Below are 25659 nucleotides of genomic sequence, written 5' to 3'. Positions count from 1 at the left end.
TCATTTACGCATACACACATTTATCCAATGGGACAAATTTCACAAGGAATGGCTTCCCTTCAACACCCCAGGCTGGGATTAAAGGGAGGCAGAGTGAAGATTCCAGCCTAGCAGAGTCGTGGAAAAGAGGCAGGACTCAGGCGAAGTATGCGTAGCAAAAGACGGCCACGGCGAGCAGGATGACACCATTGATGTTCACCACAGTCCTCCACAAAGGCACCTCAGAGGTGTCCGTCATCTTCATCTTCAAGGCTTCCTCCTCTTCCTTGGTCAGCTTGGGTCCCTTACCCTGGTCCAATCCACAGAATAGATCAAAGGCCCGCCTGAAGATTCCTTTCTTCTTCTCAGGACCTTCTGCATCAGGGGAAAAGCAGGAAAGGATTATTTAGAGGAGCAAGTGCTTGGGTCCCTGCCACCCACATGGGAGACCCAGATGGGGTTCCTCACTCCTGGACTTGTCCTGGTCTAGCCCCAACTAGCGCAGCCATTCGAGGAGTGAGTAAATGAAAAGATTCTCTCTCTGTTCCTCTCTATCATTCAGATAAATAGATCTTCCCTAAAAAATATATTGAAAACGGTGGATAGAACTTAGAAAAGTGTTCCAGGGAAGGCAGCACCCAATGGAGCTTTTACCTTTTTACAAAAATGTCCCAAGTGTCTGCTCTTCAGGAATGAGGACTCAGCATGTTCAAATTACATGAGTGTGTCACTAAATGGATATTCTGCACTCTTACAAACAGCAGCTAACCAAAGTTTTACCTCTGCCCTAACCATTAAACATTCATTTTGCTTTAGAACAGAAAAAAATTTTTTTTAATTGTTTATGAGATAGAAATGTCAATAATGAGCTAGGAAATCACAGCGCATGAGAGTAATTCAAGAGGCTTGTGGACAATAGGGGCAAGCAGTTAAACCACTGCTTAGGTTGCCTGCATCGTCCAACAGGGTTCCTGGATCTGGGCCCCGGCTCCACTTAGGATTCCAGCTTTCCAATTCTAGCAGACCCTGGGAGGCAGCAGTGACGACTCATGTCACTGGCTCCTTAAAACCCATGGGAGAGAGCTAGACGGAGTCCCAGCCCCTAGCTTTAGGCTGGCACTTCCCTGGTTGACACAGGCATTTGGACAGTAAGTCAACAGATAAACATTCTCTCTCTCTCTTCTCTTCTCTCAAATAAGTTTTTTTTTTTTAAGATTTGTTTTATTTTTATTGGAAAGACAGATATACAGAGAGGAGGGGAGGCAGAGAGGAAGATCATCTTGATTCACTCCTCAAGCGGCCACATTGACTAGAGCTGTGCTGATCCAAAGCCTGGAACCCAGAGCCTCTTCTGGATCTCCCACTTCCCACGTGGGTGCAATGGCCCAAGGCTTTGGGCCGTCCTCTACTGCTTTCCCAGGCCACAAGCAGGGAGCTGGATGGGAAGCAGGTCTACAGAGATTAGAAATGGCATCCGTATGGGATTCCGATGCATGCAAGGCAAGGACTTTAGCCGCCAGGCCACCTCACCAGGCCCTCAAATAAATGGGGTGGGAAATTCTTCGCTTGCACTTACTGAACACTGGGAAACGTGAGACGTGAGGGAATTGGGATGAACCAGCACTTTCACCTCCTCCTTGAGTAGGCCTCAGAGTAGAAACCTCCTGAAGCCCACCCCATCTCTGCCCCTCACTTCCTTCTTCAGGAGAGATCTGAGCTCTGACGAAAGGCATTTAGTGAAGGCTTTGATAAAACTGTCTTGCTGGCAGCAGAATCGTTTTTTAATGGCTTGGGAACCAGCTGAAAGTACAAAATTTACCTATTTCCATGGCTTCAGGTGGAGGTTCTTGAATTTCCTCCTCTTTCGCATCCAAGTCAATGCGTTCCTCTTTGCTGTTGCGCAGGCTCCAGCAAAGACGATGGAGCTGTGTAGAAAGCCAGAAAAATTACCAGAATGTTCCATCAGGGAGAACAAAGAGACATGCAACAAGAAAGGAGAAAGTAGACAGCTTTTCAGTAGCAACAAAAGTATAGATTAACAGTTTCTACCCACAGCACTGTCTCTAAATACAAGTACATTGAAAACAGATATAAATCATATGAGGGCACTTTTTGTTTACAGGAAATTTTAAATTAAAAGGTAAGTTTATTAAATAATATTTTTAAAATACATGCATATCAGGAATTTTCCAAAAGTTCATGGAAATGCATATTATGAAAAACCTTTGTATGCCCTTCAAGCTCATTCAGCAAAAAAAAATAGTTGTCAATAATATAGGGGAAACATACATTATGAGAAAACAATGTGTGAATTTCAAAATTTTTGCACCAAGCAAACTCATATTTTTAATATCATTTTTGTGTGTATTTTATTTTAAATTTATTTTTATTTCATTTTGTTTGATTTTCTTATATTTTTACCAAACTTCACCTATTTTTCTCCTATTAAATATCTGCTAGTGTCTATGCCAAATTTAATGAACCACACCCGACTTTCCCTCATTTTTCTAGTCCTAAAGCTTTGTATCCCTCCTAGCCTTTACCGATCAACATTATGTGTTTAGTTGAGGATTTGTTCTTTATTTTTTATTTTAACTCTCACATATAAAGGAAAACATTCAGTAACTGTCTTTCTGTGTCTGGCTTACTATTTCAACATGATGTCCTCCAGCTCCATCTATTTTACGGCAAATCACAAGATTTCATTCTTTTTTATACTGCTGCCTATGTATATATGCACATATGTGCACACACACAGAGGAACATTATTCAGTGAATCATTTTTAGCAAACTTTTGAAGCATCCTTGTATTTGTGTAGGCATGAGTAAAACGTTAACAAAACCTCTCTCTTTCTTTATAGATAAGTATGATCTTGGGTTAACTTAGTTCTGCTCCCTTGGAAACATGACAAGGGTGAGTTAATCATCAGAGTTGAGTCCAAACCTGCTTATAATGAAGATGGTTCACAATTGCTCATCTTTATTTGAACTGGGAAAGCTGTGAATGAACCCTAAGTCAATGTGGGTATCAATAGCCCACATCCAGGGCCCAAAAACATCTGTAATTCTTAAGGTTTGAACCGACTGGACTTTGATGCTGTCCCATGGTTTGAATGGCCACTTCAAAACTCAGGCTGAGGTTTAGTTGCCAGTGGGACAAGATTAAGACATGGGACTCAAGATCAGGTTGTGAGTGTTCTGTTGGTGATTAGATTAGTGTTGGGGGGTCCCAAGAGCGAGTTTCTGATACAAGGGATACAAGGATGAATTTAGGCCCCCACTCTCCCACCTGTCTTGTGCCATCTTGCCATGTGTTGCCTTCCATCATGTTATAATGCAGCAACAGGGCCCTCAACATGTGCAGCTGTTTGTTCTCAGACTTCTCAACCTCCAGACCCTTAAGCCAAATACATTCCATTGCTTCTAATTTACCAAACCCATGGTATTTTCCTATCACAACAGAAAATGGATTAAGACATGTTACAAACGTCTTAAATTCTATGGACAATTCTTTGGTGGCATGCTTGTATACAATTTAAGAGTTTCTCTAAATGTTGTAGAGAAGCTAGGCATGTCCCTTGTTGGTACTCCTGAAAGGGTTCATCCCAGAGATTGTCATAAGAAATGCCAGTTCCAGGGCTTGAATTGTGCACAGCAGGTTATGCTACCAGTGACATTAGCTTCCCATATGAGCATTGGTTCAGGTCCTGGCTGCTCCACTTTCAATACAGCTCCCTGCTTAATGCACCTGGGAAATCATTTGAACATGGACCCAGTGCTTGGGTCCCTATGCCCATATTGGAGACCCAGATGAGGCATATGGAGTCCCAGACTCCTAATTTCAACCTGGCCCAGTATCATCCATTGTGGCCATTTGGTAAGTAAACCAAAAGATGAAAGCGTTCACTCCCTCTCTCTATCACCAACATTCTCCATAACTTTGTCTTTCGAGTAAATAAATAAATAGATCTTTAAATAAAAACCAGAGAAATATCAGTTTTCATAGGTGACATGGTAGCCTAAGCAAGTAAGGTCCATTCACAGGGCCTTACAGTCTTATACCTTAACTGTCACTAAGGGAGCAGAATACAGAGAAAAAAGTACCTGAAGCAAGGCATGGGCTGCTGTGAAGATTCTTGCTGAAGATACACATACAACACTATCCTACTGGGACACCTTGCTTGCCATCCTTTTGCATGAAACCCATGTCACATGTGGGCATCATGTGAATATGTGTAACCGAGCCAACACAAAGCAACAATTTCGCTGTTGCATCATGAATGGGAAAACAAGGGCAAGAGAGATGTCACAAATGGATACTCACATGCACATCTGGGATGGGCTTGGTGAAGAGGGAGACAGCGACAGTGACGATGATGGAAATGACAAAGAGGATGATGGCAAAGTATAAATAATGCACACCGCAAATAATCGTGGGGCAGTTGCTGGGCTCCACACAGCTCCCAGTTCCATAGGCAAACTCGGCAATCATGCGAGAAATTCCCACCAGGAATCCGAAGATCAGTCCCCAAAAGGCTCCCTGTGAAAGAAAGTCCCACGGCAATTTGTGTCCAGTCCATAAAACGGCTGAATATCCCCACAATATTGGAGGGAGAGTAGAGACAAAGGCAGAAGAATAACGATGAAATGGTAGCTCCAAGCCCAATGGAAGCCTGAACTCCGGAGCCCAGAGCATCTCTAAGAAGTGTTCTATCATGTCCTAGAGTGGGTCCAAGATGATTCAAGGACATGATTTCACCCAGAACACTAAGCAAAAATTCATAATAGAATTGTGGTAAAGCATCCTGTAACTAGTCAACCTAACACCTTTATTCCAGAATTCCGTTTTTAACTTGAAGAATCAGGTGAACCTCCACACCAGCACACATGGTCACCATCCTGCAGATCTAGGTACATTCAGATGTTAGCATTATTACTTGTGAAGCAGAAGGTATTCCTAAAATACACCACAAAAAAGATTGGATCTTTGAGGAATGAAGGGGAAGGGGTCTTTTCACCATGGTAGGAATCATGCTTCCTTCTTCAGCCCCCTGTTAGAGACTCAGATTCATAATTTTTTTTTAAGTTCAAGAAGATGAAATTTACGCTGCATGTTTCTGCACTACATTCATTTGGGGTTTGCATGTTGGAAATAAGGAAGGGCTCTTTGAAGAGACTAGAAACATTAGGGGATCATTTCTCAGAGTTTTTTTTTTTTTTTCGTTCCTTTCTTGATTCCCTTCTCTCCTCTTTTATTCTCTGTCCCGTGCATACCCAAGTTCTCTCTCTCCTCCCTTCTCCTTCCTTTCCTCCCCTCTTTCCCTTCCTCCTTCCTTCCTTGTTTTCTTCCTTTTTGCCTTCCTCTGTAGTTCATCCTCACCTAGAAGAGCAGGTCTGAATCTGGAGACACATTTTAAGAGGGCCCTTGGCCATGCAGAGTGTACTCTTAGTTGAGCGGCAAAAACAGGACTTTGATGATGATTGTCAAGCACTGAGCAGCTCCCTCCTTAGCCCTTGATCTCCCCTGTGCTTTTTATTTCTGATGTGCTAAGTTGCCAGATGTTCCTTAAATGGATTGTATCACGTTCACATGCCATTTCTTAAATATACAGGTCAGAGAGAACCAATACCCTTCCTTCCTGGTAAATATGGTTCTGGCTGAAACAGACCAAGTCCAACAGATAGGGCAGGAGCTCCCTTCCTCTCTCTATGTCTGAATCGCATCAGTTCAGAAGCCAAGGCCAGGGCAGAGCTGATGGAGGCAACTTGTACTAGGACTTCATTTAGAGCTGGGACTATAAACTTCCTAGGGGGGCACCATTCCGTCAGATCAAAATCACCAAGATTGGGAAGCAGCACCATGGCTCAATAAGTCAATTCTTCACCTGCAAGTGTTAGCATCACCTATGGACACCAGTTTGTGTCCCAGCTGCTCCACTTTCTATCCAGCTCCCTGTTTGTGGCCTGGGAAAAAAGTGGGAGATGGCTCAAATCCTTGGGCACCTGCAAACGTGTGAGAGACCTGAAGGAAACCCCTGGCTCTTGACTTTGGATGGGCTCAGCTCTTGCCATTGTGGCCATTTGAGGCGTGAACAAGCAGATGAAGATCTTTCTGTCTCTCCTTCTCTGTGTAAATACATCTTTTCAATAAAAATAAATTTTTTTTTAAAAAATCACTAAAATGAAGCAAGGAAGACTGGGGACTCAGAGAGATCATGAATGCGGGACCGACAGCCAGGAAGTTCACTCTCACTCTCAGGACAGCCCCCATGGTCCATGGTTCTGATCCCTCATGAGCTTCCAGCAGGACATCCATTTCCACCTAAGATTTCTGGGAAACAGAATCCCTCCCAAAGATAAAAACGCAAACCCACACGGGAGCTTGTGTGCTGGGTCGGCATTCCCACACATGTCAGAAGGAATACTCACGGGCTCATTAGTTCTCTTCCAGAAAATAGCCAGCAGGAAGAGGGCTGCAATGGGTGGTCCCAGGTAGCTGGTGATGGACTGGATATAATCGAACAGCTGCCCGCTCTGTGCTGACTGCACGATGGGCACCCAGGCGATACTGACTGCAATCAGGAACAGCATGAACACCCTGAAATCATGCCCCCCACAACAGAAGGTAAGCAAACAATGCCACATGAAAGAATATACGAAGTGCTACATAACACACACATCTAGATGCATACGGGTATTTTAAAAACTCATGGAAATGCAATTAAACAATTAGATGTAGGGATTGGGTATGTGATGTGATGGTTAAGATGCCACTCGGAAAACCTACATCCCATATCAGAGGGCTGGGCACAAGTCTCGATTCCTCTGATTCTGACTCAGCTTCCTGTTAATATACATCCTAGGAGACTACAGAGGACTGCTCAAGTACTTGGGTCCTTGCCACCCATGTGGGAGACCAAGATTATTTCTCAGCCCTTGGTTTGGACCTGACCCAGTGCTAGTTATTGTGGGCATTTGGAGACTGAGTCAGCAATGAAATATCTCTCTGTTTCTGCATCTCTTTTCTGTGTTCACTAAAACAAGTAAATAAAACTTGAAAGCAAAATTTATTCTGGTGTCAAACATTTTTTTAAAGACATGTATCATTTTTTTTACTCTACTTTCATGAAGAGCACAACTGCTCCATGGATCAATGCTTGGACCAATGCTTTCAGGACCCTGTTGCGTACAAGCATGCTTCGAGTTCATAAAAGATGGAATTAAAGAATACATTCAGGAGCTGGCACTGTGGCATGGTTGGCTAAGCCTCTGCCTAGGATGCTGGCATCCCATATCGACACTGGTTCAAGTCCCGGCTTCTCCACTTCCCATCCAACTCCCTGCTTATGGCCTGGGAAAGCAATGGAGAATGGTTTAAGTTCTTGGGCCTCTACACCCATGTGGATGCCCCGGTGGAAGGTCCTGGGTTCAGATCAGCTCATCTCCTGCAGTTGTGACCACTTGAAGAGTAAACCAAAGGATGGGATCTCTCTCTGTCTCTCTCTCTCTCTCTCTCTCTCTCTCTCTCTCTCATCTATGTAACCTAAAAAAACACATTCATGTAAAAGATGTTGAAATTCATGCATTTGAGAGCCTTGAAAAAGTTCGCCAAAGTGGTGATCACTTAGGCACCTGCACTCCATAATGAAGTACCTGGGTTTCATTTCCGGGTCTAGATCCTGACTCCAGCTTTCTGCTAATGTAGACCTTGGGAGGCAAGGTCTAATTGATGACTCTCCAATTAGGCTGCTGCTATGCTGCTTTCCACAGGCCGACCTGACTTGAGTTCCCAGCTCCCAGCTCAGTTTCCAACCTCGCCCAGTTTCAGCCATTGCAGACATTTGAGGAGTGAACCAATAGATGGCAGTACTCTCTTTCCCTCTCTCTCCCTCAAGTAATTTTTTTAAAGTTCACTTTTCAAAAACATAGTATGAAAAAACTATACATGGATTTTCAACAATCTTTGTCATCAAGATGAAGTTCTCTTTTGATTACTTTTATCCACAAACTTTCTGGAACTATCACCAGCCCATTCAGAAATAATAAATGTGTATAAAAGTATATTCACAAGCAGAGCCTCATTTGGCCCTTCACAGTAACCCTGCAGAACGCTGCACGGAGATGAAGCAACAGGAGCCGTGGGGGTTGAAAGGCCACACTGTGGGGAGCTGAGAACAGCATGGAGCAGCCTTACAGAGCTTCAGAAAAGGACTTAAAATGCCATAAGTTCCAATCCTGCCTGTCACTTTCCACACCATCTGGGTCTAAGCAAGACAAGATTCACTCTGCTCACTGACAGCTTGAAGACTGGATTGGAAAATCTCTACCTCCAGAGGGGCATTGTTCAATGAGCTCCTAAGTTAACTACCACTGAATGGCAAATAGAACTAGCAGCAAAACTAACTCCCATTCTACCTAGGCATCTGCCCATCATAAACCCTCTGTCCTCAATCCAACTTTCCTGGCAGAGGGGCTAGGATCGTGGCACAGCAGGCTAAGCTCACACTTGTATTACCACTCTATCATATCAGAGTGATGGTTCGAGTCCCAGCTGTTCCACTTTTGATCCACCTTCCTGCAAATGCTAAGGCAGCAGAGGATGGCTCAAGTCCTTGGGTCCCATGCCCCTCCCATGGGAAAACTTGATGGAGTTCCATATTCCCAGGCTTGACCTTGGCACAGCCCTGGCTGTGGCAGCCATTGAAAGGGACGGGGGTGAACCAGAATTTGATTTTTTTCTCTCTCCCTATACCTATCCCTCTCTTTCTCTAGCACTCTGCCTTTTAAATCAACAATAAATAAATAAATACTATTCTTTAATTAGCTTCCTACAGGAAGAAGTTGCATTTACCTTCCCACAATCATGAGCTCCCTCTCACTTGCTTTCTTCCTGATCTTGGTGTAGAGGTCCATGGTGAAGAGGGTGCTGGCACTGTTGAAGACGGAGGTCAGGGAGCTGATGAGCGAAGCCATCATGACCGACAGCATCAGGCCTCGCAACCCTGAAAGAAAAGATGCTCCTGAGTGGCACGAATGCATCCTGGCTAACAAATTCATTGCTGCTGGATGTGTTGTGGATGGTAAGACTACAGGGCTGAGGAGCTAAAAAGCACCCTTATCCGTGATGGCCTAACATCATTCTCATAGCTGCCAAAACCTCAGACACATGCCAAGTCCACCTTTGCATGCTTGCATCCAACTGGGGGTGAGCCTGTGTATGTCAAGTTGGTGGGAGTCCTTTGTGCTGAACCACCAGATCAACCTAATCAAGGTGGAGAACCAGATGCTAGGGGAATGGGTGGGACTCTGTAAAATCAACAGACAGCTTGGTTACTATCCTATAGTGATTAGGAACTATGGTAAGGAGTCTCAGGTCAAGGATATCATCAAAGGGTATTTATGCTTCCAATACAAAAAAAAAAAAAAAAGGAGCCAGTATTATGGTGTAGTACATAAAGCCACTACCTGCAATGCCTGTATCCCACAAGAGCACCAGCTTATATCCTGGCTACTCTACTTCCAATCCTGCTAATGGCCTAGGAAAAACAGGAAAAGATGGCCCCAGTGTTTGGGGTCTCTGCTATTCATGGGGGAGACCTAGAGGAAGCTCCTGGCTTCCGCCTCGCCCAGCTCTGGCCATTGCAGCCACTGCCTACAGTGCCAGCATCCCATATGGGCACCAGTTCAATTTCCAGGTGCTCTGCCTCCATTCTAGCTCCCTGTTAATGACCTGAGGAAAAAATAGAGAGCGGCCAAGTGATTGGGGTCCTACGCCCACATGAGAGACCCAAAAGAAGCTCCTAACTCCTGGCATCCACCTGGACCAATCCCAGCCATTGTGGCCATTTGGGGAATGAACCAGCAGATGGAAACATTCTCTCTCTCTCTCTCTCTCTCTCTCTCTCTCTCTCTCTCTCTCCCTCCCTCTCTCTCTCTCTCTCTCTCCCTAATAAATAAAATAAATCTTTAAGAAAAAAAGAGTGAATAGAATAGATAGTATTTTCTGTATCTGTCCGTCTGCTGATGGGCATTTAGGCTGACTCTGCAATGAATACGAGATTGCAGGGTCTGTTCCAAGTAACTGCTTTATTTCTTCTAGATATAATCTCAGAAGTGAGGCTGTGACGTCATCTATTGATTTGAGACTTTTTTTTTTCAGGAACCTTCATCTGATTTTCTAATGGTTGTCTCTCCTAATTGATATATCTTCCCCTACCCTGCCCCTACAATTGAAGATCTTTGGAAGAACTTCTAGATGAGCATGGAAAGACTTGTTTTTCTCTAACACATTTTCAGGTTGTCTCCTTTTCAAACCTGACTGTTGGACGAGCCCCAAAATTCACAGCCACCCAATCAAACCATGTGTCTCCTTCCACTGAGACACATGTTCAAACACCAAAGACACCCCACACAAGGTGCTCCCTGCCCACTCCTGGGTTCAGAAATGGCTTTACCCCAAGAAAGCCCACAGAAACATTGATGGAGCCTACACCCAACTGACTCCACCAGTCTCCCAAGAAATACTCTTACCATTGGGCATGAGCTCCACCACCAAGATTGGGAAGGCGATGTTTGTACAACCAACCCTGGTGCCACAGTATCTCTCACATTCCGACGGGACGACACAGGCAATTCTATCTAGGAAGAGATGCAAAGCCACGTTAGCAAGCAGACATTAGGGAAATGACTTCAATTTCCACATGCTTTTTAAAAAAGGATTGATTTTTATCGGAAAGGCAGAGCTAGAGAGAAAGAGAGACAGAGGGATGTCTTGCATTCACTGGTTCATCTCCCAAAATGGTCACAATGGCCAGCGCTGAACCAATCCAAAGCCAGGAGCTTCTTCCAGTGTGGGAAATACCATGTCTCCAGACCATCCTGTCTTCCTTTTCATTAGGTGGGGCTTTCTTGGTCACATTATTTTACTCTCCAGGAAACAGTTTAGCCTCCTGATGGCTTTCCTCAACAAATGAAATGAACAAAGCTGGAAAGGTCCTGAAAAGTCACCTTAGTCACATTGCAAGGCTCAGGGTCCCTTGAAGGAAACTATCCAGGAATCTTGGCTCAGAACCTTGGGCAGTTAGAGACTGACTAGGTTCCTCCAACACGTAAGTGGAAAAGGACAACCACACACCACCAACCAGAAGCCTCGGGTTGGCGAAGAGAGGAACAGCAGCTGAGCAAACAGGGCGAGCTGGAAGGAACAATCTGGAGGCATGTCATGAGCTTGGAAGATTTTTTTTTTTCAAGAAGGTGAAACAATTGACAATATAAGAAATCAAGGGAAACAGGCTCAAAAGTTCTGTCCCCTCAAGTTGCCTATGGTCTAGATTTTGGAAGGAATAAAAAGAAGGGAGTAAAAGGGAGTAGGAAACTCTAAGGTTTTGGAAGTGATGAGGAGAGAGAGCGCTGGGGAAGAGGCATCGGCTGATGGCTCTACCTGTGTACAGGATGCGACTGATCATGCCCATCATGATGATGAGGAACATGGGCAGTATCTTCAGGTACCCACACATGATACAGCCGGCCTTCACATGAGACATGTTCTTGGCTGAGAGGCAACGCTGCACAATGACCTATCAGGGAGACTGGAGTGAGCACAGACCAGAAACCCTGTCACACCCACCCAAGATGCCACTTCCCTTGGCCTGTGCAGGTCCTTGGCCTGTGCTTGTGAGCCCTCCCCTACTCTCCTTGCCCAGCCCTACAAGCCACAGACAGATGGGAGTTCCCCTAAGACCATCCCACATGCCCAGCTCAGGTACCTGATCGGTACACCAGTACCACAGGGTGAGGATGCTCATTCCAAAGACGAGCCCAGGCCAGGGGATGTCTCCAGTGATGGCATCTCGGAAGATGTGGAAGGCATCTTCCCTTGGGGTGTAGCATTCTTGGGAGGCGGAGAAGTTTCCCTCAGAGGTCACGCTGGGAATGGCTTGCATGTACTTTTCCGTGAAGGCATCATATCCTCCCACTTCATGAAAAGCTGGAAAACATGGGCACAAAAATGAACATTGTAATCATTTGAATGGCAGAGTTACAAAGAGAGAGGGAAGGAGAGAGGAAATAGAAAAAAGAGAGAGAGATCTTTCACCTGCTAGTTCATGCCTCAAATGGCCTTAATGGCTGGAACTTGGCTGATCTGAAGCTAGGAACCAGGAGCTTCTTTCTAGTCTTCAGTAAATAATGCCAACCCCTACCTTGCTGGCCCCCCAATACCTACTAGGAACAACTGCACGCAAGTTCTGGGAAATGATGAGAGAGCAGATAACCATCTATGCAGGAATACACAGAAAGCCTTGGCCACCTAAAAATTGAATGCAACCACATCGCTCCATCCAGGGTTTCCAATCTTAGGAGCACAGTGACAAGTAAAATTTCAAAAACTTAGGAAGGCTAACATGGAGCGGCCAATATTTTTATATGTCATCAAAGGCATTGACAGGAAAGGCATCATCTACCATCAACAAATCGCAAAAGAAAAACCACTTAACATCAGGAGGTGGACAAAACAAAATCTAACAAGGAAAGCCCAATATCTGAAAGCTCCTACTCCTAGATATTGAGCCTCATTCTGTCATGTCTGATTCCTCTGCAGAACCCCAAGTTGCCACAGTCTCAGAATGAGCACCCATGAGGCTGCCAAAGGATGGCTACGAGAGAAAGAGAGAGAGAGAAAGAAAGAGAGAGAGAGAGAGAGAGAGAGAGAGAGAGAGAGAGAGAGAAAGCAGGGAATCCAGGCACCCGCTGAGCCAGCCCAAACCTGAGACCTCCAGGGAACATGAAGCTACCACCTCCCCCAGTCCCCCACCCCTGATCGCACACCCACAATCTTGGGCTGGAACCACTGGCAACCCACCTCCTAAACTTGCCCTGGACTCACTTACCAAATCCAACCAGAATACAAGACCCCACCAGCATGATCAACGTTTGCAAGGCATCCGTGTAAATCACAGCCGACAAGCCGCCTAGAGCAGAGGAGACAACAAGACATCAGATCTCAGCACCCACCACCTCGGACACACACCTGTATTCCCTCCTCTGTCTTGTTACTCTGCTACAACCCACACTTTCCATAACGGTGGCCTTAGGGACCATTCCCATGTTTCTCACTATTTGAGGGAGAAAGAGCCTGACGCGGACCCTTGGAGGCCAAGAGATGCCCCCTGGAGGATGAGAGGGAAGTTTATTCCACAAACAAAATCACACAAGAGCCAAGAACTGACCGTGGAAGCATCTGAGGACACCCCCACATTAGTACATTTCAAAGGGCTACTTCCAGGACAGTTTTGTAAGAAAGTTCCTGAAAAGAGGGTTGAAAAGATAAAAGAGGGTCTTTTTTAATGTCAAATATTCTGAAAACCAAGCACCACCTTTTCATAATATGCATTATGCATAATATCCATCTAAGTAACTTCTTGTGTCCAGAGATATGGGGTTCTCACTGAAGCGGCAAATTCCGCTGCCAACTTTGCTCCCTCCCTACCCCCAGCACAGTGGAGTAACAGCTCTGCAAAGGATCTCCCAGTTGTGTATCAGCTACTCCAGTCACATCTTGAGTCTCCCTCTGAATCCTCTTCCAATGGGTCACTCCTGCTCTCCCCACAGTGGTTTCCTCATCCTTGTCCCATCAAGAGACAGGCCCCTATCTGGCTTCCAAGGCTCCTGCATGGTGACTTCATTTGAAATCTCCAACTTATGTCCCATTTACCTCCAAGGGTCCACCCTCCTCCAGCCACATGCATCTGCTTGTTCATCCTATGTCCGACACATGCTGTGCTCATCCCTGCTTCCATATTCTGCCTCCGCTCAGTCCTGATTCCCTCAGCCCCTGCCCCAGCAGCCAAGTCATCTCTACAACTTGCAAGGTCAAGCTTTTCCCAAGCTCCCGTAAGAAGTGGCCCTATTCCAGAAAATTCTGGAGCTTTTTGAGACCGCTCACCTAGTGGTGGGGCCTGTGTGAAGAGACACCAAGCAAATGCCCCCTTCTCAAGCCATTTTCTAGGTTTCCTCTCTTACTTCCTTTTACCCTTCATGAGTGTTCAGCCCCACGCTGGACTTGAGCTACTAACCCATGAGAATGGGCTCACCTGTGATGGTGAAGATTCCAGTGATAACCAATAACACAATGATGGCTACATAGAGATCCAGGCCCAAGGCCAGTTGGATGAAGATAGCTCCGGAAAAGATGTCTGCCTGTGGGGAGGAGAGAGAGGCCCGGAAAGGAGTGAGAGAGGCCACCTGCTCACGGAGTCCACAGTCTCTTCCTGAGGTCTCCGGAAAGCTCCATTCAAGATGAGCAAAGGACTCCAAAGTCTGCCAAGTCTGAGTTGCTTCTAGATACCATCAGGTAGAAACAGTTTTAATATACACCGTGGAGCACACATCCCCAGCCAGGAAAACACAGCACACAGTGCTTCACAAGTGCCCCTAATTCGGGAACCCTTTTCTGGCCGAGAAACTACAATACACATTTTAAGATTCCTCCCAACTCAGAGTGCTTGGAGAATTGCAAATAAACCTGCCATATGACCCAGGTATCCCGCTCCTAGGGATACACCCAAAGGAAATGAAAACTGCATATGAGAAGGGGATCTGTAATCCTATATTTGCAGCAGCACAATCCACAATAGCAAAGACATGGAAACAATCCAGATAATTTGTCCAAAGAAGAGTGGTTAAAGAAACTGTGGCACATCTACTCCATGGAATATTATTCAGCAATTAAGAAGAATGAAATTATACTATTTACAACTAGGTGGTCCCAACTAGAGACCGTTATGCTCAGTGAAATGAGTCAATCACAAAAGAACAAATACCATATGTTCTCTCTTTTATAAGGAAACCAGCATGGAAAGTGTAACTTCAATAATCTAATCAATACTGGTTTTTGTGTGTTTGTTTGTTTGGTTGTATCCCATGTGTTTTGATGGTTTTTATTTCAGTTTTGTTTATTCCAAATAATTTCTTTTCTCTTGTCGAATTCATCACTCGCTCATGCATTACACAGTGGCATCATTTTTCCCAAGAGACTTCCGTGTTTCCTTTTTGTATCCATTTGTTGGTTACTCAGTGGTGCGTTTTTTCATGGTGCTGTAATTTGTTGTTGTTGTTATGGCTGTTCTAACTCACACCAGTTGTTGAGCTTGTTTCATGGCTTCTCAATTATGGAAATATGTAGTGATGGAGTGCAGGGGTCTACCATAGCCAGATGTGGGAGTATAATGAATGGAACATGCATCCCTGCTTCCAGATGAAACATGGATTCCCAATGAAACTGTTGGACATGTGTAGACAATGGGATGCTGGACCGTCTGCCATTGTCTGTACCAACAACGTCGGGGTACACTTAAGTAAGAGACTGATAGAATTATGATTCCTTATGAAGGACTACACTATCGTAGTAAAATGGGGAAAATTTGTCGGGGGTTGGGAGTTTGGGGGGAGGGAATCCCAGCCTATACAAAATTGTAGCACAAAATTCAAAATTCAATAAAAATATATTTTAAAAAAAAGATTCCTCCCAATTCACATGCTGACTCTTGTTCCAACGTCTATGATCTGTTGTTTACACCCCAGAATACACAGATCTGTTCTCAAAAGCCAGTCTGAGTGCTGGACCGCTGTGTTAAACTTCCATCCTCCAGTCCAGAATGGAAACTTTCAGCAAGACCACAAGGTTATCCTCCCAGCCCAGAGGGAATGCTTGGCTTAAAACAAAGCCCAGCCTCACCAAGCACCCCTTAGGGTGGGTTTGGTATTAAGTGGTTTTATCTAAATTATCTCATGAGATCTTTCAGAGAATCACTTCATTTAACTCTCTGAGTTCACTAGTTGCGCTCAGATCTTTACAGATCTTCCAAACACCCTCCTCCTCCCTTTTCTCCTTAAAGAGAACATTCTCCCTGGATGGATGATGCAATTGTGACTACACACCAGCAGAGGGCACTGGGAAGCCACCCAAAATAAATTTTCCTGTCCTCTCTCAAATACTCCAGGAAGAGTGGTACTAAGGCATGATCACAGAGTATCTTACATTTTCAAATCTCTAAGTGCAGAAGAAAGTAGGATTCCCCTAGGGATAATGTACAAACTGTTTTATTGCATGAACTTAATACATTTCAGAGGAGACCAAGGGCATCTACGCAGAGCCCTGGGGAATGGACCCATAAGCAGGAATCAGCACTTGCTGTCCTACCCCAAGGCAGCTCCTCGGGGTCTCCAATAGCTCAGATCCCCCACCATACCCATCTATATCCCGGGACATCTGGGAGGTGCTCAGGGTTAGATGAGCTTTTCAGATCATGGGATTAGCAACTTTAACAGAGGAGGCAGAGTCCCAATTAGCACGCTTGCTCTGCCTTGCCAAGGGACCAAGAGACATCCCCTACCCTCTGTTGCTGCAACCAGAAGTTCCATCCTAAGAGAGGCTAGCACCATACTCTTGAATGGCCCAGGTACTAGGACTGCCAGAAATAAATCTCTGGTCTTTATAAATTACCCAGACCCAGATGTTCTTTTTTATAACCACATTAAGTAATTAAGACCCCCCTAAATAACAGAATCTCCAATTCCTTATTGCTATCACTTGGGAGACAGTTTGTCTACAATTAACTCCATGTTGTTATGATATTGTGAGTCTTGGAGAGTAAGCCAACCCCTTCTCCAGGATACATCTTTTGGGTCGTGCAGTGGTGAAGCACACTAATCCTCCTTCTGCAGCACTCGCATCCCATATGTGCACTTGTGTGAGTTCCAGCCGCTGCACTTCTGATCCGGCTCCTTGTTTATATCCTAGGAAAGCAGTAGCAGATGACCCAACGCCTTGGGAACCTGCAATCATGTGGGAGACGTGGAAGAAGCTTCTGGCTCCCAGTTTCAGACTGACCCAGTTCTGGACTTTGAGATCATTTGGGGGAGTGACTCAACAGATGGAAGATCTCTCTCTCTCTCTCTCTCTCTCTCTCTCTGTTTCCTTCTCCCTCTCATTCTCTCTCTCTCAGTGTGTGTGTGTAATTCTGACTTTCAAGTAAAACAAATAAACCTTTTTTTAAAAAAATATAAATGGTCCTTTTGCATTCCTGGTGCATTAGCTACCATCCTCCCAGACCCCCTGCAGAGTGTCCCACCCAAGGGTACCTAGTGTCACCATTTGGCAAAGGAGCCGAGACAGAATCAGGAGGTGGGGGGGTGGGGAGATGGGGACTCAGAGTTGCACCAGGATTGGTGTTCAGAGACCCTGGGTTTTGGCCTCTGGCATGGCCGTGACAGGTGAGAGTGACCCGGGATGAGACACTGCACTTCTTCCACACTACTTCATAGAGTCCTCATCCTCAAAACAGGAAGTCATGGAGCAGGCACTTAGTGCAGCTGGGATGTTCACATCCCATACCGGAGTACTTAGCTCCACTTCTGAATCCAGTTTCCCACTTCTGTGCACCCTGGGAGGCAGCAGGTAAGGGTTCAAGTACTTGGACCCCTGCCACCCTTATGGGAGACCTGGATGAAGTTCCTGGCTCCTGGCTTCACCTGACCCAGCTCTAAGTATTGCAGACAGTTGGGAACTGAACCAGCCATCTGGAAGATCTATCTTTCTCTCTTTTTCTCTCTCTCACTCACTAATAAAATAGGAGCAGGGGTGGGAAACACTACAGAATAAATCAGGAAGTCTTGGCTCTGGAAGACTGTGCTTCCCAGCAGCTGCAGCTCAGCAGAGACGTCACCTTTCAGGCAAAGGGCCAGCTCCATCCTGCCCTACATGGCAGCTCAAGCAGAGGGAGCCTCTGCTAGCTACAAGATCCTTGCCAGAGGTAAATGGGCTCTCCTTTCTGGTTGTACCCTGAGCCACTTGGAATTGTAATGAGTAGACAGAATGCTGGTCTCTTCCCCTCCCGTGTTTCTACCTGGTCCCATAAAGTTATCTAAATCAAAGGGGCCCCATCTGCTGATTGCAGTGGGTTGTTGTTAAACACATATACTTTTGCTTTGGCAAATTAGCAAGTGAGCATAAATGAGCCAGGGAAAGATCTCAAGGCTGTAATGCCTTAAAAATGCCCTCAGCAGGCAAGGGGTACAGCCATACAGGAGGAACAACTGATAATGTTCCATAACAAAGCAGGGTAACCACAATTAACAACAATCTGAGTATTTTCAAAATTGCTAGTGGGTAGATTTTGAGTATTCCCAACGCAGAGAAATGTCTGTGGTGAGAGAGTTCCCTGACCTGACCATTCCACATGGAAACATCACACCAGACCCCATCATTGTGTCCCAGGGCTACCTGTTGATTAGGAATAGGGAGCTGTTATGACACCCATGTCCCACATGCTACATATGGCTTCAGTTCACAGTTCTGGCTCCCAACTACAGTTCTCTGCTAATGTAGACCCTGGGGAACATCAGTGATGGCTCAAATAATGGGGTCCCAGTTGCTCACATAGGAGAGACCTGGATTGAGATACTGGCTCCCAACTTCAGCCTTGATCTGGGATCCTACCATTACAGGCAGCTCAGGAGTGAACTAGCAGAAGGGAGGAGAGGTGTGTGTGTGTGTGTGTGTGTGTGTGTGTGTGTGTGTGTGTGTGTGTTTCTCTCACTTCTCCCTCCTACCCTTCTGCTCTCTCTCCCTCTCCTTCCCTCTCTCTCTCTCCACACTTGATCTTAGCCAAAAGGTCGAGAAACGATTCTCCTTCTCATGTAAATAAAGAACATTTAAAAGAAAATGAGTTATTATGTCAATTAATTCCATAATGATGTAAATTTTTGCTGATGGTAGGTTGGCGCTTTTAACTGATCGGGATGATGCTCTGCTGGCTCTGTCTTCAGACCAGAGAGGGTATACCTAAGAAGTCGTTGAACTTGACTGGACAATAAGATGATGGACTCTATGTTTGGTATACGCTTGCAATGGGGAATCTCAACTGAACTTGAACTGTGGATATGCAACAAGGTGGAGGAGTCCACCATGGTGGGAGGGTTTGGGGAGGGGTGGGGAGAATCCAAGTACCTATGAAACTGTGTTACATAATACAATGTAATTAATGAATTAAAAATAATAAAAAAATCTGATTATCAGTCAAAAAAAGAAAGAAAATGAGTTTTTAAAATACAATAGGCGACATGGTACAGTGGTTAAGACACCTCTTAGAACACTTACATCCCATGTCAAAGGGGCTGGGTTCAAGTCCCAGCTATGCTCTCAAGTCCAGCTTCCTGCTAACATACACCCTGGGAGGCAGCAGTTGATGGCTGCAGTATTTCGCTCCCTGCCTCCCATGTGGGACACCTGGATTAAGTTCACAGCTCCCAGTTGTAACCTAACCAAACCCAAACCCAGCTATTGAGGGCATTTGGAGAATGACCCGCTGGACAGAAGATCTTCCTCTCTAGGACATTCTTATACGGAATGTGAGCATTGCAACGAGCTACCAGAGCAGAGGAAGGAGGGCAGAACAAATAGAACCCCTACCCCAGTCAAGCAACGACAGCGAATATCTGGGTGAATGGAGACTCCAAGGAGAACAACGCCAGCCAGTGGACCTTGGAAAGATTTCTTCATCCTTAGATCGGCAAGATTGACAGCATTTCAGCACTTTCAAAATCACTTGAGCAGAACCCTCAGAGCATGTACCACAATGGGAACCTTAGGTTGATATCAGGTGGCCGTTCCCCATCCCCAGGTATTGGAGCAGCTGGAAGGCTGGGTGCTGCTTCTCCATTTGTCTTCCCCCTTCCCCAAATACAGAAGGAAGAAAATGAAAATTTGGAAACAATTTTCTCACCTACTTTCCCCTAACCTTCGATCCTTCCCAACCTGATCAACTATGTAAACATCATCAAAAATAAAAATAAAAAAACTAAAAAAAGTATATCAGCAAAAAATCAAATAAAATGCTTTTTTTTGTAAGATTTATTTATTTTTATTACAAAGTCAGATACACAGAGAGGAAGAAAGACAGAGAAACAGATCTTCCGTTCGCTGATTCATTTCCCAAGTGGCTGCAACAGCCGGAGCTGAGCGGAGCCTAAGCCAGGAGCCCAGAGCCTCTTCCTGGTCTCCCAAACGGGTGCAGGGTCCCAAGGCTTTAGACCATTCTCGACTGCTTTCCCAGGCCACAAGCAGGGGGCTGGATGGGAAGAAGGGATTAGAACCGGGGCCCATATGGGATCCTGGCACAGGCAAGGCAAGGACTTTAGCCGCTAGGCTATCACGCCGGGCCCAATACAATTCTATTTCTAAACAGGTGTCAAGGAGTTAAATTCTATTTCTAAACAGGTATCAAGGAGTTACAAGTAAAAAAAAAAATTTCCTTTGCTGTTGTTAATCACAAATAAGTAACACACAACTCAGTGCTGTAAATGCAGTCTGCCATGACTTCAGGGAGGTGCTGTATTTATGACAATCTATTTTCATCCAGCAGCACAGATAAAGAATTCCAAGAACACCTCCCTAGTGAACAGAATGAACCTGGGACAAATTCTTCCTTCCAGGAGTCATTCTTAATCTCAGAGATAAAAGTGCTACCCTTCGAACCCAGGATGCCACAGCTAAGCCACGTGGACAATGCCAAGCTGAGTGATCCCACATTAGCCTGGGTGCTCTGATGTTTGGTCCTTTGGTTCTCTATGATTTCCAGACACTTCACTACTTCGCTAGAACTTTTCCTTGCTATGTGGAGGATTTTACAGGTTACCAACGGCTTCCTAAAGCATGCGGGACTTTGATCTTCAAAACAAAAACTGCAGAAGTAAGGGACTTCCTCTCCGAAATATTTTCTACACAGAGCCAAGTCTTCCTCAAATAGAAAAAAAAAGAGAGAGCTCCGAGCAATGACCCAGTGGCTAAATTCTTGCCTTGTGTACACCGGGATCATATATGGGCACCAGTTCGTGTCCTGGCTTCAGATTGGCTCAACTCCAGCCATTGTAGCTACCTGGGGGAATGAATTAGTGGACAGATGATCTTTCTTTCTGTCTCTCCTTCTCTCTGTGTATTTGCCTTTCCAATAAAAATAAATAAGTAAATAAATCCGGGCCTGATGCAATGGCTGGCCCAGTGGCTAAATCCTCGCTTTGCATCCCATATGGGCTGCAGTTTGTATCCTGGCTGCTCCACTTCCCACATAGCTCCCTGCTTGTAGCTTGGAAAAGCAGTCGAAGATGGCCCATAGCCTTGGGACCCTGCACCTGCATGGGAGATGTAGAAGAAGCTGCTGGCTCCTGGCTTTAGCTCAGCTCCAGTAGTTGCAGCCACTTGGGAAGTGAACTAGCAGATGGAAGATCTTTCTCTGTATCTCCTTCTCTCTGTAAACTTGTCTTAACAAAAAAACAAATAAACCTTTTTAAAATAAATAGAAGAAATTTATATTTCCTTTCAAAATCAAATTTTTAAAATTTTGCTAAGGAAGTGTATTGATATTATTTAAAAATAAACATCACAGGGGTAGGTGCTTGACACCACTTCTGATGCTTACGTCCTGTACAGCAGACCATGGTTTAGCATCCTGGCTCTGCTTCTGATCCAGCTACCTGCTAATAAGCATGTGATACTCGGGCAGCTGAAATTCTGCCAACAAACATGGCAGACCCGGACTGAGTTCTTGTCTCCTGGGTATTGAAGGAATAAATCAGAGGTGACAGGTCCTGTCTCTTGAACAAATTATATATAGACAAGAAGAATCCAGGCCAACATGTATTCAACAGACAACTTGTACCTGTGGGAAGGAGGACACTAGGATGAAGAGGGAGAACATATAAGTTTTTGTTGCATCTGTAATGTTTTAAATTTTTTTTTGTAGAAGGAAAATGATCTATAAAACCCGAGTGGTGATGATAAAGACTTCTCTATCTGTTTGGAATATTGCATTGTTTTTTGTTCATTTATTTTAAAAGGGACAATGGGAACCAATGTGGCACATCAGGTTAATCCACCACTTATGATACCAGAATCCCATGTGAGCACTGGTTTGAGTCTTTGCTGCTCCACTTCTGATCCAGCTTCCTGCTGATGGATCTGGAAAAACACCAAATGATGGCCCAAGTGGGGATTCCCCAGCCCTCACATGGAAGATACAGATGGATCTGGACTTCAGCCTAGACCTGCCCCAGTTATTGTGACCATTCGGAGAGTGGGCCAAGGGATGGAAGATATCTCTCTTTCTCTTACTCTGCCTTTCAAATAAATAATGAATCTTTTTAAAAAAATGTAAAGAGGGACTAGGTAAGATATACACTACTAAATTTTATATAAAAGAACCACACTGTCATCCTAAGAGATCATTTGTTTAACTGGTTGCTACAGACTGATCCTTCTGTAAGCTGCTGTTAGGAGGAGAGGAGAAAGGGAGCAAAAGCGGGGAGGGATAGAGGGAAAAGGAAGAAAGCAAGGGAATAAGAAAAGGAGAGAGGGTGGGAGGGAAGGCAACTTCTCTGATGCTGCTAAGTAGAAAACAACAAACCTAACACAGAAACACTATGATCCTCTAGACCAAGGGTTGGCAAAGGTTTGCTATAATGAATCAGATAGGAAATGATTCAGGCTCTGCACACCACACTGCAAGCTCTTCCACATCCTGGCATATCCAACATAAACAAGCAGGCTTGACTGTGTTCCAACAGAATGGAACTTACAGACTGCGAGTGGGATTCAACCCATTGACTTTGTCATTACCCTGAATATTTGGTTAAACAATGTCCATAAGACTCATGGAAACCAATCAAAATGCAGATTCCACCTGAAGAATTCTGGAAGTAATGGTCGCTGATGGTGAATCTTGGGCAGGTTACTTGGCATCAGCTCTGGTGTTTTGAGATCCTGTGATTTTGTTTTTCCTATATGTGTGTTTCATTTTTCTATGTGTGTTTCATTGCCAACCAATGAGGTTTCAGATGGAAAAGTACCTTGACTTTAATTTCTCTGCTCCTGGGAGAGTGAACAGTCTGGGTAATAAACGTTCAAACATTAAGCGCAAGCCAGCACTCATTGATTTCACCCGAGGATAAGAAAGGGACAGTGAAGTTGCTATGAAAGGCATTTGCAGGGGTGATCTGTGATAATACAGTCCCAGAAACACAAGCAGAGACATCCAGTGAGCACGTGGAATTCATAAAAAGGCTTTATCTCGAGTGATTGTGTACTGTTGAATGAGCTACACAATGGACCAGGAAATTCTTAACAGAACAAAATGCTTCTCAATATTTGATAATGCGTAGTACACAGGTGACCAATAGAGCTCATGGGGTTGTCCCCATGCAGCGACAATCCATTCTACAGTTCCAACAGCAAGATGGAAGCCATGGGCAAGGCTCCATGACCAATGCCCTGGCCACACTCAGGCCTTTGCATCTGCAGAGTCCTGTGCTTTCTCTCTCTCATCAACCACACACTTACTGGCTCCTTCCATCCCTCCTGGCCTTCCTGGTAGGTTCTTTGCTTCCTGTCCAGCTACATATCTCACAAGGCCATCACACCTGTCTTCCCACCCATGACAAGCCATTCATGTCTCCCCACATCACACACACAATGGAATTGAATCATTTTGGGGTGTGTGTGTGTGTGTGTGTGTGTGTGTGTGGTGTCAATGTCTCACAATCATCCTTTCTTATTCACATTCTTTTCTCCAGTCTGTGAGCATTGTACTCCTCCATAATGTGGTATGAATGCCCAGTAGGTACAGCCGATACCAGATACCAGTGGAATTATTTTAAGACCTTCATCCTCAGGACACTTGGTGGACCTAAAGCCAGTCAAATGGATGAGGACAGTCTTTCCTCTCAGCTTCTCCCTGTGCTGTCCCTTTACACAAATGTCCCTCCTTCATTCCCCTCACACACCTGATGTGCACCTGATGTTCCCTACTCTCTGCAATTCATTTATCTCATGAGGTTCACTTAACTGACACTCTTAATTTTTTCCCAGGGCCTGGAATGTTAACTTACTCTGTCCTGGTTAAACTTCAAGTGAATGGAAGACTCAGAAGGCAAGAGACATCAGGTCAAAAGATGCAAATCCAGCATCATGACACCTGCTTCTCTCGATGAAACCCACAAAATTGCCTTCCTCCTCAGAATCTCAGTCTATGCACGCATCAAATGAGAACCGGGGACATGGGATGATCTCATTCTGTTAGTCCAAATCTTCATCCCATCCAAGCAAGGTGCAGAATGATGAGAGAAACAAACTTTGGGACTAGAGATACCCAGCTACCGTTCTGGCTTTCCCATGTAGTAACTCATTTCTCTGACACTTTAAAACCTCTATACATACAGAATTATTGTGAGGACTGGACATAGTATTAAAACAAAGCTCCTATTGGAGATTGAAGAAGAGACTGACACTAAATTAAGAGCAGCTGTCTTCAAAGGGTCCTGAGCCTTGGACGCTGAGCAGAGCAAGCTATGGCACTAGTCTAGGGAGTATTCTGAGAAATCATGCAGAGAGGGAGTAACCTACACCATGTATGATACACAAACAAAAATCTAGAAAAATCAGACTGCTGGGGAATGTGCCCCATCAGGATCTTAGCCGAACAAGGTTACCGCTCGGCTACCTGGGGACTCCCAAGTCCAAGCAGGTTTAATCAGTAACCTTCAAAGTAGGTGAGGTGATAGGGAAGGCAGGGAGAGAGGCTGGCACTGGGTTTTTATATGACTACCCCTATGCCAGCTCGGAGGGCAAAGAGTGTCCTTTCCATGGCAACCACCATTGACAGACTTTCAACGGCTTGAACTGTGGACCTGGCGAATGCTTGCCTTTGAGAAAGAAAAGCCCAGTGACCTTCTCTATACGTGCTCCTCAGACAGGTGCCACGTTACAAGTTGAAGTCTGGAGCAATTACCCCACCAACCTCCTGCTCGGGCCAGTATGACCTCCCATTCATTCTCATGCATATATTGCTTTTTTCTCTTCTGAGCTCAGTGCTCTTCCCAGCACCTCTCAGGCCACACCTAATGGTGAAAGATTAAAAGAAAATCACAGAATTTCCATCCCAGCATAGCTAAAAACGAATCCAAAAGAAGGCATAGACATCCTGCTTGTGGAGAAAGCATGGTCTGTGAGTCAAGTGCAGGACAGAGCTATACAAGCAGGGAGAGCTACTTCTGGATTTTGGTCCCAATTCCAAAACAAGGGGCTAGCAATCTTACTGATAAGAGCCACATTCTCACTGAGTTCTGGAAAGACTTAGGGGCAAGACCTGGTCATGGAAAAACAAGAGCTTCTTCAACAGATGATGCTGGGACAACCGGGTTCTCTCCAGGCAAAAGAATGAAGTTACTATCTCTATCACACATCATACACAAAATCAAATCAAAGTGGATCAAAGCCCTTGGTGTAAGCGCTAACACTAGAGAACTCGAGAAAAAGCATTCGGCTAAACTTTCATGACCGACCTTGGGTTTGACAAGGGATTCTTAGACACGGAACTGATTCAGAGCAAACAGGATAAGTCTTGTTCTGTGAGAAGGAAAAAAGCAGCCTACTTCAGGGTCAGGGGCCTGGGTTCTACCCTCCTGACTTACAGATCCTGAGGAGTTCTTCCCAACCCCAGGGTTTCCCCATCCCTGTTACCATAGCTTGAACATCCTTTCCACAACTCACATTGGAATGGAATCCCTAAATTGACATGTTGATGATGTTTGGAGGTGGGGCCTTTGGAAATCATTGGGACTGGATGAGATCAT

General features: G+C 45.0%; 1 protein-coding gene across 2 annotated transcripts in view; it reads right to left on the bottom strand.

The window, feature by feature from the left end:
- The window catches only part of SLC5A1 (solute carrier family 5 member 1), a 63862-nt gene continuing 38203 nt past the window's right edge, over positions 1-25659 (bottom strand). For both annotated transcript variants that reach the window (XM_058656867.1, XM_004592013.2), the window contains exons 6-15: positions 14070-14175; positions 12867-12947; positions 11745-11965; positions 11420-11555; positions 10510-10617; positions 8831-8981; positions 6409-6577; positions 4304-4519; positions 1799-1904; positions 1-354 (exon numbers count right to left, since the gene is read on the bottom strand). In XM_058656867.1, coding sequence (XP_058512850.1) covers positions 137-354; positions 1799-1904; positions 4304-4519; positions 6409-6577; positions 8831-8981; positions 10510-10617; positions 11420-11555; positions 11745-11965; positions 12867-12947; positions 14070-14175 — 1512 coding nt within the window. In that variant the 3' untranslated portion in view covers positions 1-136. The remainder of the gene's footprint in view (positions 355-1798; positions 1905-4303; positions 4520-6408; positions 6578-8830; positions 8982-10509; positions 10618-11419; positions 11556-11744; positions 11966-12866; positions 12948-14069; positions 14176-25659) is intronic.

The sequence above is a fragment of the Ochotona princeps genome, chromosome 29, assembly GCF_030435755.1.
Source record: "Ochotona princeps isolate mOchPri1 chromosome 29, mOchPri1.hap1, whole genome shotgun sequence".
Taxonomy (NCBI): Eukaryota; Metazoa; Chordata; class Mammalia; order Lagomorpha; family Ochotonidae; genus Ochotona; species Ochotona princeps.
This window is presented reverse-complemented; position numbering and strand designations above follow the sequence as displayed.